This window comes from Anolis sagrei, chromosome 1 (genome assembly GCF_037176765.1).
Source record: "Anolis sagrei isolate rAnoSag1 chromosome 1, rAnoSag1.mat, whole genome shotgun sequence".
NCBI lineage: Eukaryota > Metazoa > Chordata > Lepidosauria > Squamata > Dactyloidae > Anolis > Anolis sagrei.
In genome coordinates this window covers 316,927,162-316,940,176 of record NC_090021.1, presented here as the reverse complement: position 1 = coordinate 316,940,176, position 13,015 = coordinate 316,927,162, and the positions used below count along the sequence as shown (strand labels likewise).

General features: G+C 40.6%; 1 protein-coding gene across 6 annotated transcripts in view; it reads right to left on the bottom strand.

Moving 5' to 3' along the window:
* The window catches only part of UNC79 (unc-79 homolog, NALCN channel complex subunit), a 142,074-nt gene that overhangs the window by 87,395 nt on the left and 41,664 nt on the right, over positions 1 to 13,015 (bottom strand). For 5 of the 6 annotated variants that reach the window (XM_060756353.2, XM_060756362.2, XM_060756380.2 and 2 more), the window contains exons 9-14: positions 11,788 to 11,876; positions 7,010 to 7,050; positions 5,788 to 5,816; positions 2,825 to 3,054; positions 1,874 to 2,045; positions 1,039 to 1,269 (exon numbers count right to left, since the gene is read on the bottom strand). In XM_060756353.2, the coding sequence (XP_060612336.2) occupies positions 1,039 to 1,269; positions 1,874 to 2,045; positions 2,825 to 3,054; positions 5,788 to 5,816; positions 7,010 to 7,050; positions 11,788 to 11,876 (792 nt within the window). Of the gene's footprint in view, positions 1 to 1,038; positions 1,270 to 1,873; positions 2,046 to 2,824; positions 3,055 to 5,787; positions 5,817 to 7,009; positions 7,051 to 11,787; positions 11,877 to 13,015 lie in introns of those variants that run through there. The other variant, XM_060756398.2, reaches the window with a different exon arrangement.

Here is a 13,015-nt window from a genome sequence, read left to right as displayed (position 1 = left end):
TGAGGCCTTGGCCTTTGTAAGCCGCATCGAGTCCTTCAGGAGATGCTAGCGGGGTACAAATAAAGTTTAATAATAAATAAATAAATAAATAAATGCAGTAATTTCAGACTAGACTAAAGGCTTATCTTGTCCAGTATTCTGTTCCCACAACAAGGAGCAGCCTTCTGCCCATCAGCTGGAAGTGGATGCAACCCCACCTTATATTCTTTAGTAATTAATATAGATATACATACCTCCTTGGTTACTGAAAGTATTATAAATACACTGGCTTGTTATCCATCCTCTATGAAAATATCCAGTCCTATTTTAAAACTTTCCAACTTGTGAAATGTCAATTCCATCTTAAATCGGCAAATGCCATATGGAATAAGTTCTTCCTTTGATCCATTCCAAAACTTTCATCATTCAACTTCAACCAGGGATTCAATTCCTAATATCCTCCATATCCTGCATAATTTTACACACTTCTGTCATGTCTCTTCTAACTCACAGTATTTAAACAGCTGCAAATGCTAGAAGCTTCCTCTTTTCTATACCTCTACACCTTGTTCAAGTCTACAATATCCTTTTGAAGGTGTGGTGATACAGAATGGTATCCTTTTGTGTTGTTGTTGTTGTTCATTCGTTCAGTCACTTCCGACTCTTTCTTGTACCACTATGTATAAATATGCATGCACACACACACACACATACATTTATATCCATATATATTATGGTATATACATATTCATGCCAGTGATGCACAACTGCTCAGAGAGAAGGGCAATTTTTCTTCCCTACACAGAGAGCAGAACCACACTGATAAATATCAAAGTAATGAAACATAACTTTTTTGTTTAGAGAAAGCAAGCCACTGTGTGTTTAGGTGGTTTGGGAAAATTTAGAAGACATGAAACCATCCCAAAATCATTTTAAAGACTTTTAGCAAATTGGGGCTTTGTAGGGCTTCTAAAAGGACCCAAGGATTGGCTGGTGCCCACAGGTTACCCAATAGCTATACAGACTCAACTCATGCTCTAAAGAAAATGTGTTTCTTACCCTTGCAAACTCCATTGGCTTAGGTAGCAGGCACATCACCATGACATCAAACCGAACATCACACACGGTCTTCAGCCACTTAGTGACAAATTGAGGTTTTAGTTTCTCCACCAGGCTGCCCACTTCATCATCCATCATATATGCTGTGGAATGGAACCACTGGAAAACCATGCTGACAAGTCGCGCTAAACTCTCCGTAGGTGTGTTCTCACTAGGAGTGCAAAGGCTGACCTGCAAAAAATGTTAGGGTCAGACAAATTATCTTTGATTTGCAAGCTGGCGTATTATAACAATAGGAAACAGAGAGTAAGTGTGACACAGGAACCAGAACTGACATGAAAAAGACAGCAGGAGAAGACTGTGTGGTCCAATGTCACTCATGGACAAAAAGACTGGAAGAGTGGGTTATTTTGTCATGATTCTGTTATATATATAGCATGATGACTGGCATCTTTAAAGAAGTAAATAAATAAATAGTAAGATTCTGTTTCAGTCTCTCATATTCAAGGATTTTGTCCAAAATTCAAATACCACTAAATCACAGACTAAAATCTTTGTAGGCCCAGCTCTCCTACTAGGGTGTTGAGAAAGACAAATTTATTTTTCTGTTAACTCAATATATTCTGGCTTGAAATATTTAATGACCTCCTTCTGGGGCTGATAAAAGATTTAAATTTTTAATATTTGATTGTATTGCTATCATGCAGGAAAAGCACCATCAAAATACTTGTAACTTGGCCATTAAATAGTATAGGACAAAACGTATTGGCAATATTTCAAAGTCCAATACCAGTAAAATAAAAAAGAAGAAACTGATCAATCAAAACACACATACCAAGAACCAAATTCCAAATTGGCTCAGAAGACGTTGGTCATGTTTATCATCATCTTTGTTGTCAAAGTCTGTGTTGTCCAAAGAATGATGTGAAGAGGACAGGCCCAGCTGCCGTCTGCGGTTGAGCTCATACTCTCGTTGTTCAGCATGGAATTCAGCTTCTTTTAGTAAGCTAAAAAAACAAAACAAAACATGTCTGGAAAGAAATTGCCAGCATAATATCATTTATCTTCCCTGCCTCTGCTATTTGTACTTAAGTATAGGCTGTAGAAACTCATCTCTTTAATTATTTGTTATCATTATCTGCTATCAAGCAAACCACAAATTATGGTGTTACTATGAATGAGATCTCCAAGAGCCCTGGTCATTCCCTTCCCTGCTCAAGTCTTTCAAATTCAGGGTTGTGTTTTCTTTGATCAAACGAATTCACCGATAGTGTGGTCTCCCTCTTTTCCTACTCCCTTCCATTTTACGAGCCATTATCATTTTGTCCTTCTCATGGTAAGGCGAAAGTATAACAACCGCAACTCAATCATTCGCTTTTTAAGGAGAGGCTTGATTTACGCACTCATTTATCTTCTTAATAGTTCATGGTGTTTAGAGAACTCTTCTCTTCTCCAGCACATTTCAAATGAGATTATTATCTTCCTTTCAGTTTTCTTCACTGTTCAACTCTCAAATCCATATATAGAAATCAGAGGTACAATAATATGAATTTGGTATTTAATTATATATCTTTTATACCTGTTTTATTTATCTATATACCTGGAGTCATGTAAAAATTTCTCATGTGGAGAAATTCTACACTTCCCTGGAGTGCACCTTTGGCTTTGGCTGAGGGAAACGGCAGACTGAGAGCTTCTTGAGGTCCAGATAGTCACCAGTCTGCATTCATGGGCCTAAGGGTGATGCATATGTGGGCAGGGGGGTAGGATTCCTGGGGTGGGTTACCTGATGACAGCTTCCACAGTACAAACTAGCTCCTCTGCCCCACATTCGCGCGTATTGATTGGAGGTGGCGATGTCTGGTAGAGATGAGTCTCGGCCGTTGCGCCAACTTCGCTGCTGTGATGATTTGAATGGCATCGTTTGCAATAGCGCACCGGCCTGTTCCCATGGCGACCACAGCAGCCAGCAGAAAAACAGGTGACAACAGCTCTCCGAACATGCGAGCTACAGTTCTGCAAAGAAGCACACATAAATGCAATTTAACCACTGGCAGGGTCTGAGACCAAGGCTCAGGAGCTGCCAGTCCAAGAATTAACTACTAAGCAATTCACTTGGAATGACAGAGGTTGCAAAGCCTTCACATCACAGCCTATAGCACAGGTATGAGCAAACTTTGGCCCTCTGGGTGTTTTGGACTTCAACTCCCACAATTCCTAACAGCCTCAGGCCCCTTCCTTTTCCCCCTCCTTCCTTTCCACCGACTACAGGCTGAGGCTGTTAGGAATTGTGGGAGTTGAAGCCCAAAACACCTGGAGGGCCAAAGTTTGCCCATACCTGCTATAGCAGGAAAAAGAAAAATGTCACTTCCAAATGTTGTTGGATTGCAACTTGCATTGTTCACAGTCTGTGGCTATATTGGTTAGGCTGATGGGAGGTGGAGTCCAACAACATTGGACAGCACCATATTCCCTATCCCTGGCCTTTGGAGTGGCAAGTTATTGAAATCAAGGATTAAAAATCAAGTTTTCCTTGCTATTATTTTCCTATTTATCAGGTGATCAAATCCAGTGAGCAAAATATCAAAATCTGTTGGTAGATTTCTGGCTGATTTATATAAGAATAAATAATGACATAAATAAAAACTCTGGAAGTGCAGGGGAAAAGTAGATGACCTCAACAACTTGTCAGAAATGTTAAAAAATTAACTAGGTATTTTAAATTACAAAAATGTGAGTCAAGCACTGAAAGGGTTAAGTGGATACAATGACTCAGCAAAAACAGCAATTCAATTTAAGCAGGTGTGCCTGTAGCTTAGTAGCCTTCAATCTGAGGTAGACTTCAGTGTGAGAAAAGCCTCAGGTTGAGGTAGGTCTCAGTATTAGTAGGCCTCAGTCTGACGTCTTGTGTGAGAATTTTGGCGAGAGGATCCCCAAGTTGAAGACCTCATATGTGAAGCTCCAGTGTGAAGGTTGCTGTGTATATAAAGCTACTGTGTGAAACGCTTGTGTAATTTCGGTGTGAGAAGAGTCTCCATGAAAGCAAAGCTGTTTATCTACATGAAAAATAAGCCCAGCATGGAAGCAAAGAAGGAAGCATAAAAAACTTTATTTTCGTTATGGAAATCTTGTTCTTGAAAATAGTGCAATCATATTATTTTGCTATAAAGAAAAGCCTCCTATGGAAGAGATAACATTGATCTGTGTGTTTTTGTTGTTTTTATCACTTTTGTCTACTGGTACTGGGTCATGCTGCTGTGAATAAGTTACTCTGCTGTGTATTTATGACGACGGTCTTGCCCAACACAACTGACCAATTTTTGGACTTCTCTGTTTGTGCTATGGAGTGAATTGAACAACTCAAAAGCTCACACCTTTTTGTTGCCTTTTATTTATTTGTAATAATAGAATAGCCCAAGTGTGGTCCTTTTTCCAAAAAAAAAGAAGAAGAGTGAAACAACATAATAGAATAGAGGTGTTAAGAATGCTCACAAATTTTCTGGTCCTTAACAAAATATTCAAGAACCATATCAAAAATGTAATAGGAACATTCAAGAAAAAACACAAAACATTATGGAAATAAGTGTTTTTCTCTAATGTTTTTCTGTGCAAACATTTTGCACAGAAAAAAAGCACACCATTTTTTTGCAAAAACAAAAAAATTAAAAATGACAAATATAATTGGAAAGGGCTCAACATTTCTAGTACTTTTTGTCCAGTAGGAACAGACCATTTGAAATCATTCACATATGAATAAATGAAAAGCTACATCTATACAGAATAATGATGATTTTTTAATCGTGTCAGAAGCAAATTGAGAATATACTGCAACTGGTGTGAGAGAATCAGCAATCTACAAAGACATTGCCCAGGGGATGTCTGGGTGTTACCATCCTGTGGGAGGCTTCTCTCATGTCCCCGCATGGGAATCTGAGGCTGACAGACAGGAGCTCACTCCATCTTGTGAATTCAAACCGCTGACCTTCAGGTCTTCAGATCAGCAGTTCAGCCGCCACATGGATTTAACCTATTGTGCCACTGTGGCTCCATACAATAATGATAACTCTATGGTACAAAAATTGGCAAGGAATTCTAGATCAAGAAGACCTGAACAAACTTTTAATTTTGAGAAGAAAACAGCTAAAGGGACTCATGAGAGGAGGAAATGACTTAGAAGCATATTTTATTTATGAGTATGAATTGTTTTTAATGGATCTTTAAATTACCCTTGCCATCTCCATTTCTTTCAACAAGCTTTGAGTAGCAGGAAGCTTTCAATGATGGCAATCCTGCTGAATTGGGCAAGGTGATATTTAATCACAACACTTACAAATCGGAAAGTTCAAGTCAATATGGTTCAGCAAGATTTCATGACTTCCAGTAGAGTATGACCCCCTTATCTATGGATTTATTATCCACAGTGTTGCTTACCCACATTCCAAAAAATATTCCTCCTGCCGTAAGTGTTTGTGGGCATCTCTAGGTCCTTCAGTGCTATTCTATGGTATGCTTCCAGCCCAAGTATAGTCAAAATATAGGGGTCACTATTATTCATGGTTTCACGAATCCATAGGGGTTTTGGAACATATCTCCTATAGATACAAGGGTCGTACTGTACCTGATTTGTTGTAGCAAAGTTAATGACATGGAGGAGAGGGTCACATATTATGTGACATGGAGGCAAAATCACAAACAAACACAAAACAAAAGCTGGATGATTCCCCTGTCATATATACAGAGATGTCTTACCTTTTTTTGACATATAGCAGAAATTTCAGCTGTAAGGGGAAGTTAAATGGAAGAGCAAACAGTTATGATCACTCCCCTGCCATGAGCTCTGTATTGGACAGGACTTAACTTTTTTTTACAAAAATATAGGAGTAGACAGTATCTCATTGTACATAGTCTTCATTCTATACCTTCATTATAAGTGTCCTAATCACAGAAGTCCAGTCCTCTTTTTTCAACTGCCCTCAACAGGGATGAAGAGGACTTGAAACAGCTCCAGGAAACCATAAACGTATGCCATGGACCACACAAATTATCTCCAGAGACTGTGTTGAGTCCATCCAGCAACACAAAAAAATGCCCATATTTTTAAAAGTGTTCCCCCAAACATTTTCAGCCAAGTTTTCAGACAAAAGGCATAACTAGAGTAAAGTCCCATGACTGGCTGGAGTAGCATCCTAACCTGAATGTTGGGGTCCAAACAAAAACAACTTATCCAAGCTCTGCTCCTGGCCTACTAAGGGCCCTTCCACATAGTCATATAACCCAGAATATCAAAGCAGAAAATCCCACAATATTTGCTTTGAAATGGGTTATCTGAGTCCACACTGCCATTATCTGCTTTGAACTAGAATATGTGGGATTTTATACAGCTGTGTGGAAGGGACCTTAGAGATGTTAATGATTTCTTATGGCATACCAGGGGCCCTTTAATAACGTGTAATGATCATAACTTGTCAGCAAAGATTTGTATTAGCCAACAAACAAGCCACGAGATGGCATATACCTTCATCATCTACATATCTTCTTCCATCCTGCTAAGATATTTTAGGACTTTCTCACACTACACAATTATAACACTACGACTCCACATTAACTGCCATGATAGCAGTCTACAGAATCGTCAAGATTGTAGTTTGGTGAGGCACTAGAGCTCTCTGACTAATACTTTTATATACCCCTCCCTAAACTGCAAATGCCAAAATTTGCAGTTCTGGTATGGTTTGCCGCCACTGCCAGGGTCCCAGGTCTTAGTCGTTGCTTTCAGCTTCTACCAGAGCCTTTCAACTGGCAATGCTATGGACTGAACCTGGGATCAATTATTATTCTATGTACAAAGCGTGACCCTTACCACTTTGGTACAGGGTGTTGGGTTGAATGACCTTTGAGCACCCTTAGAATCCCACAATTCTATGATTCTATAAACACCCATATCACTATCCAACTTGAAATTCAGTCTTACCTTGTGGCAAAAGAACATCAATCAACCATTCACTGTGATCCCTTAAAAGGAAAAAGAAGAATCAGAGCAGTTTATAATGGTTTCCCCACAACAAAATATGAGTTATGTTCTACATTTGCAAAGTGCCCCCCTAGTTATGATTACAAGAAACACTTGCAGGACTATGGTTCCACTTTAAGTACTATGGTTGCATCCTATCAAATCCTGGGACTAGCAGTTTCATGAGCACAAGAGTTCTATGGCAGAGAATTCTAAATATCTCTCCTTTATCCCAGGAGTCTCTAGGACTCCCTTTTTATTGTGTCAGAAGCTAATTGAGAACATACTACAAGTCGCTTCTGGTGTGAGAGAACCGGCTGTCTACAGAGACATTGCTCAGGGGATGCCCGGATGTGATACAATCCTGTAGGAGGCTTCTGTCATGTCCCTGCATGAAAGCTGGTGCTGACAGACAGGAGCTCACTCCTTCTCGTAGATTTGAACTGCTGACCTTCAGGATGCTGCCATGGCAATGTACTTTGAAAGGACCATTATTCATAGATTTTTATAGTCAGTGGAAAGGAAAGAGGGGAAATTATCAAACTTCCCCCTCCTTGCTTTCTTCTCCGCTTTCCTGTGTTTCTGAGGGACGGGAGGACCCTCAGTATCTATGTGAGTCCTAGAACTTGAAAAGTAACTTTTAATACATAATTAGTTGCAGTTTCAGTTCTAATATCCCATAAAGTAGCATGTTATTCCGAAACATGCCATTTTCAAATAATGAAACAAATACATTTCTCACCATTCAAGTGAATAGTTGATATCACTTTTGAAAAATACTTAGAATGCAGACTTAGAATGCAAAACCACATCAAAACTCATACTGTAACTATAATAGTAACTTAAGTGTAATTTAGTGATGTCTCCTTATTTCAAGAAGCAATAACCCATTATTGAAGACAGCAGGCATGTAGCCGGGGGGGAGGGGGTCTTGAGGGCTTCAGCCCCCCCCCCCCTGAAATTCTCATGGTGGTCCACAAGAAGGTCTTACTGGTACATTATTTAAACTGTTATGTTTATTCATATCATGATCTGATCACCATGCTCAATATATCCCATATGCATGGGGGTATTGGGGTAATGATACAAAAGGTTTGTTAGGGTAGACCCTCTTTTACTCAGACTCAGCCTCCCCCTGAACCAACTCACCCCCCCCCCCCGCCCCCCGAATCAAAATCCCGACTATGGGCCTGGAAGGCAGTGATATCTCCGGCCCATCCCATTTGGATATCAGCCTGCACGCCAAAGAATTAAATCAAGAAATAGTTTTGTTAAGATCTACAGAGACACTTGCTGGAACACCTCAACAAGTGAGATTCCAAAAGTGGCAGGCTAAAACCCAGAACCTCAATCAATTGCTGATACCAAATGAGAGACTCCCTCCTGGGCACACAGAAGACTGGGTGACTTGGAAGGCGCTGAACAGATTGTGCTCTGGCACCACGAGATGCAGAGCCAACCTTAAGAAATGGAGCTACAAAGTGGAACCCACGACACACAAATGTGGAGAAGAGCAAACTACAGACCACCTACTGCAATGCAACCTGAGCCCTGCCACATGCACAATGGAGGACCTTCTTATAGCAAAACCAAAGGCACTCCAAGTGGCCAGTTACTGGTCAAAAGACATTTAATAGAATGCCAAGTTTGCAAACTTTGGGTTTTTTTTAATACAGTACAACTGTTTGGTTCGCTCCTGACACAATAAATAAATAAACTCGTTATTTGTAATTCAATGCTTGCAAACACGAAGGAGAGGGAATTGGCAAAAATGCCTTCTTTCCCCAACCCTTTTCTGCTCATAGATATCTGTGATCCAACCCATTGCATTTCTTCCAAATTACCACTGCAGTGACGTTAAGTCTGCCACATTCTCCTTCTTTGCAGATGGCACTCAGGACTAATTTAGATGAAAAAACCCAGAGCGCCGTGACTATCCTCAGATGGCAAAAGGTGTGAGCCAAGCTTTAGAGAACAAGCTGTGCCTTTTTCAAAAAGCCAGGCCTCCTGGCAAATCAAATTATTTTGACTTGAGGTTTACGTCAAAGAAGATTTTGACACCAAAGTGACTACTGTAAAATTAAATTACTTTGTAGTTCTTGTTCCCAGTCCTCTAATTGATGGTGCTGTGGTGCCAAGGCAGTTATAGAACCACAAAAACAACAAAAATAAGTAGCACATCTTAGAGTCCGAGTTTCACAGAATTGGCTTGCATTTGCCCTGAAATGTGACATTGACTGCATTTTGAAAATGTTATCAAAAACTGAAGCTGCAGTGTATTCTTTTTACAGTTGTTGTTTGTCCTTTACTGAGCAGCACCTCTAGGCTAGATGTTACATTGCTTTTTATTACACATTTAAAATGCTACTGCATATATGCCTCATAGAAGGCAAATCAACGGCGTCTTGGTGGGAGAAAAAGTAATATCATGTGCTGGCTTTAATAAATGCTGAGTGAAGAATAAATACATAGTTTTGTACCAAATGCTGCACTCCATTCCTACAGAGCAGCAGCAGTTGGGAGTCCTTTGTAATTGAAAGCCAGGCTTTCCTCAAGCTAGCCTGCAGGATGGGGCTGAAGCCAGTGGTAAGAAGGGCTAGGAATAAAATTATAGTCATGCTTTTTCTCTAATTTTTCTGCTATTCCTTATTCCCCTCTCTTACACTCCTTTTTGCATGTTTCTTTTTCTATGATACTCCTATTTCTCTTTCCCTGTTGTTGCTTTTGGCATCCTCTTCTTCTCTCTTTCTCTTTATCCATTTTTCTCTATTTCTTCCTTTCTCTTTTTCCATTCGCTCTTTCTCTGACACCATCTTCCTAACTCTGAGAGAGGGTCCATCCAGACAGCCCCTTAGAAATGTGAGCTCCCACTTCTTGACGTGGAACGTCCAAAGACATAAACATGACAGCATTACGCACAAAGGAGAAAAACCCTGCTTTATGCTGAGGTAATTTGTTAGTGGGAAAGACTTGGGTTTTCTTGAAATATGTGGTTCTTTCCAACTGTGGGTGGAATCTGGACTGTCCCCTCAGAAGTCCTAGGACTTCTGAGGGGGCCATCCACACAGCCCTCTCACATTTTCTGGAGAATGGAATATCCGAGAGGGCTCTAACGCCCTCCCCAAAACCCCTTAAGAAGTGTTTTAAAGTAAAATAACTTACCCGGCCGCCATTACAGTACTGTTGGAGCTCTCCTGGAGCATAGGAATGAAGCACCAGGAGAAAGGGGGGAGGAAAATCAGTCCTACCCCCCCCCCCCACACACACACACACACACTTTTTCTGGCATATCATTCCTATGCACCAGGAAAGCTCCAGAAGCACTTTAATGGCAGCCGGGTAAGTTATCTCATTTTTAAATGCTTTTTTAAGGAGGTTGGGGAGGGCTGTCTCCCTGCCCTCCTGCATCTGGACACAACTCCCCCAGGAAAGGAACATGCTTACTGGGAGGTGTGGACTAGAACCAGGGCGCAATCACTCCTGGATTAAAGGGCTGTGTGGAACCGCCCTTAGGATCTGACAACCCCACACCTTTTCTGAGAAGGAAATACTCTGCTTTTCAATAGAACATCTGCACAACACAGCCAACTATGCCATTTGCATTATGATTTGCAATACCTTTAAAATACCTGTGATTAACCTAGCCTTCTTTTCTATGTCAATTCCAAGGGAATTTTAAAAAGACAGTACAATCTGCAGATGTGACCTTTTAAAAGAAATCTGGTTTCTAGACCTTAGAATAGTAGAAATATATTTTGAAAGGCACAGAGAATTTCTCTGTAGTTGTGTGTTATGAGAAGAACTAAGCAAATTCAACTGCAGTCCTTCCTGATCAGATGTGACCTCTTGCCAATGGCTGTGCTGGCTGAGGATGATTAGTATTGTATGACTTTGTCACACATGCCACTGAATATATTATGGATCACTGCATCCTAGTGGTGGTCACACAAGGGCGTGGGGACCTGTCACCATACATCCTGTTCCATCGCTGCTTCCCCCCCCCACCCCCCCTCCTCATCACATGGAAGGAAACCCTTCTTCAGCAGCTTGATCCATCTTCCCTTATGGAAAAACAGGAAGCCTGCCTTTGTTGCAATTTTTGCAGCAGTGGCAGCACTTTGGTCATGGAGCTTCTGCGGAAGAAGTTATCCAGGATGTGATGGGTGCCATCAGGCTCTGTGGCTGAACCCTAAAGATCCAGCTGCTGCCACCAAAAAAGGGTACATGTGAAGAGGTCCTTTGTCCATCTATTGGGCGTTACGTTGGAAAATTCTCTGCCACTGGATATAAGATTTTGTTTCTTGATGTCTTGCACTTTGAACCAGAGTCCATCTTTTCATACGTTCATCCTCAAACTTGCCAAAATGCACTGATTCCTTCCTCACCTTTCCTAGAATATACCCTTTGGATGTAGTTGCTGTTCTAGGTGAAAGTGGCCTAATCTCAACAAAAATAATAAATCCTATGATGCACAGTGGACTAGATAATGCTGATGGATAGGATATCTAATAAATGAAAGTGAATTGATTTCCCCATTGAAATAATAATATTATTAGCATTGAATTGGGAATTAGTTTCCTTTAGTCTGCTGTCTATCAGTTTCAGCAGTTAGCTGCCCCGAATAAGGTATGCTTCTTTTGTTTTTCACCAGGTCCTGAGTTTTTAGGGCAGAAGATTTGTGGATTCATTGTGCTTTTGATTCTTCGGTTCATTGTTTTCACAGCTCTTTGTCTACCCACCCTGCAATCCTCTGGCTGCATTCTTCACAAAGGTAGAGTGGGGGTGGTTTATCCCCCAACGCCACAGATAAGGAAGGGTCTATGCACATCTGAAACACATAGGAAGGACAGAATCAGTTTCTCTTTCCAAAATGTGATCCAGCATACAAGTACAAAATCCCCAGGATATGAAAAATCAAACCCTAATTGGCAATTAACAGGGCTGGGAAAATGAAGCAACCGACAAAAGTCAATAGATACGAGGAAGGGCAGAAAATTGTTAGGCCTAAATCCAATAGCTAGACTCAACAAGAGGAGATCCATTTGATCAATCAGATTTAGGGAAGCACTGCTATTTGGCAATTCATTCAACAGATATACATTGATTGAGTTCAACAGATGGATTTAGGCCTAAGCCACGTTTCTTTTTATCATTTATGGGACTTACTGTTTTGCATGCTAAAGTGAATTGTCTGGTCTTGACTTAAGCAAGGATAGGTGCCATTTGCTGCTCTGCTTCGGGCAACAAAAGCTCTTGAGGCAGCCCTGGCAGCTGACAATGTCCAATGGCTGAAAATAATCTACATTTGTGGACTGTGGGTATTCCTGTTTCCTATTACAGTGCTTGGAAATGAAAAAAAAAAGGTAAGCCATTGTAGGGCTCCGGTTTCAGTGAGACCGTGAATTGATGTCGTGTCTGAACTTTAAGTATATTATGCAATGTACTGAATGTATTTGGGAAACAGGATTAAACACCTTAAATAGCTCATTTTCGTTCATGACAAAAACCTGAAATGGGTTAATTCTCCATGATAGCAACAAGTCCAAGAGATAATAGTTGCTGTTGTAGCTTTGATGTCAATGAAAAGGGTTTTTTAAAAAAAGGACAGAAACATATTTCCTAATGAAATAGGGTTAATGTGTTGTCGAAGGCTTTCATGGCCAGAATCACTGAGTTATTGTAAGTTTTTCAGGGTTTATGACCATGTTCCAGAAGCATTCTCTCTTGGCGTTTCACCTGCATCTATTGCAGGCATCCTCTGAGGTTGTGAAACTTCACAACCTCTGGGGATACCTGGCACAGATGCAAGTGAAACGTCAGGAGGGAATGCTTCTGGAACATGGCCATACAGCCCGAAAAACTTACAACAACCCAGAAATAGGGTTAGTTCATAAGAATGCATTGAAATGTGCTGTGTTCGCCACAGTAAAACTGGTGGACATGAAATAAGCAGAACTGACCTATCAT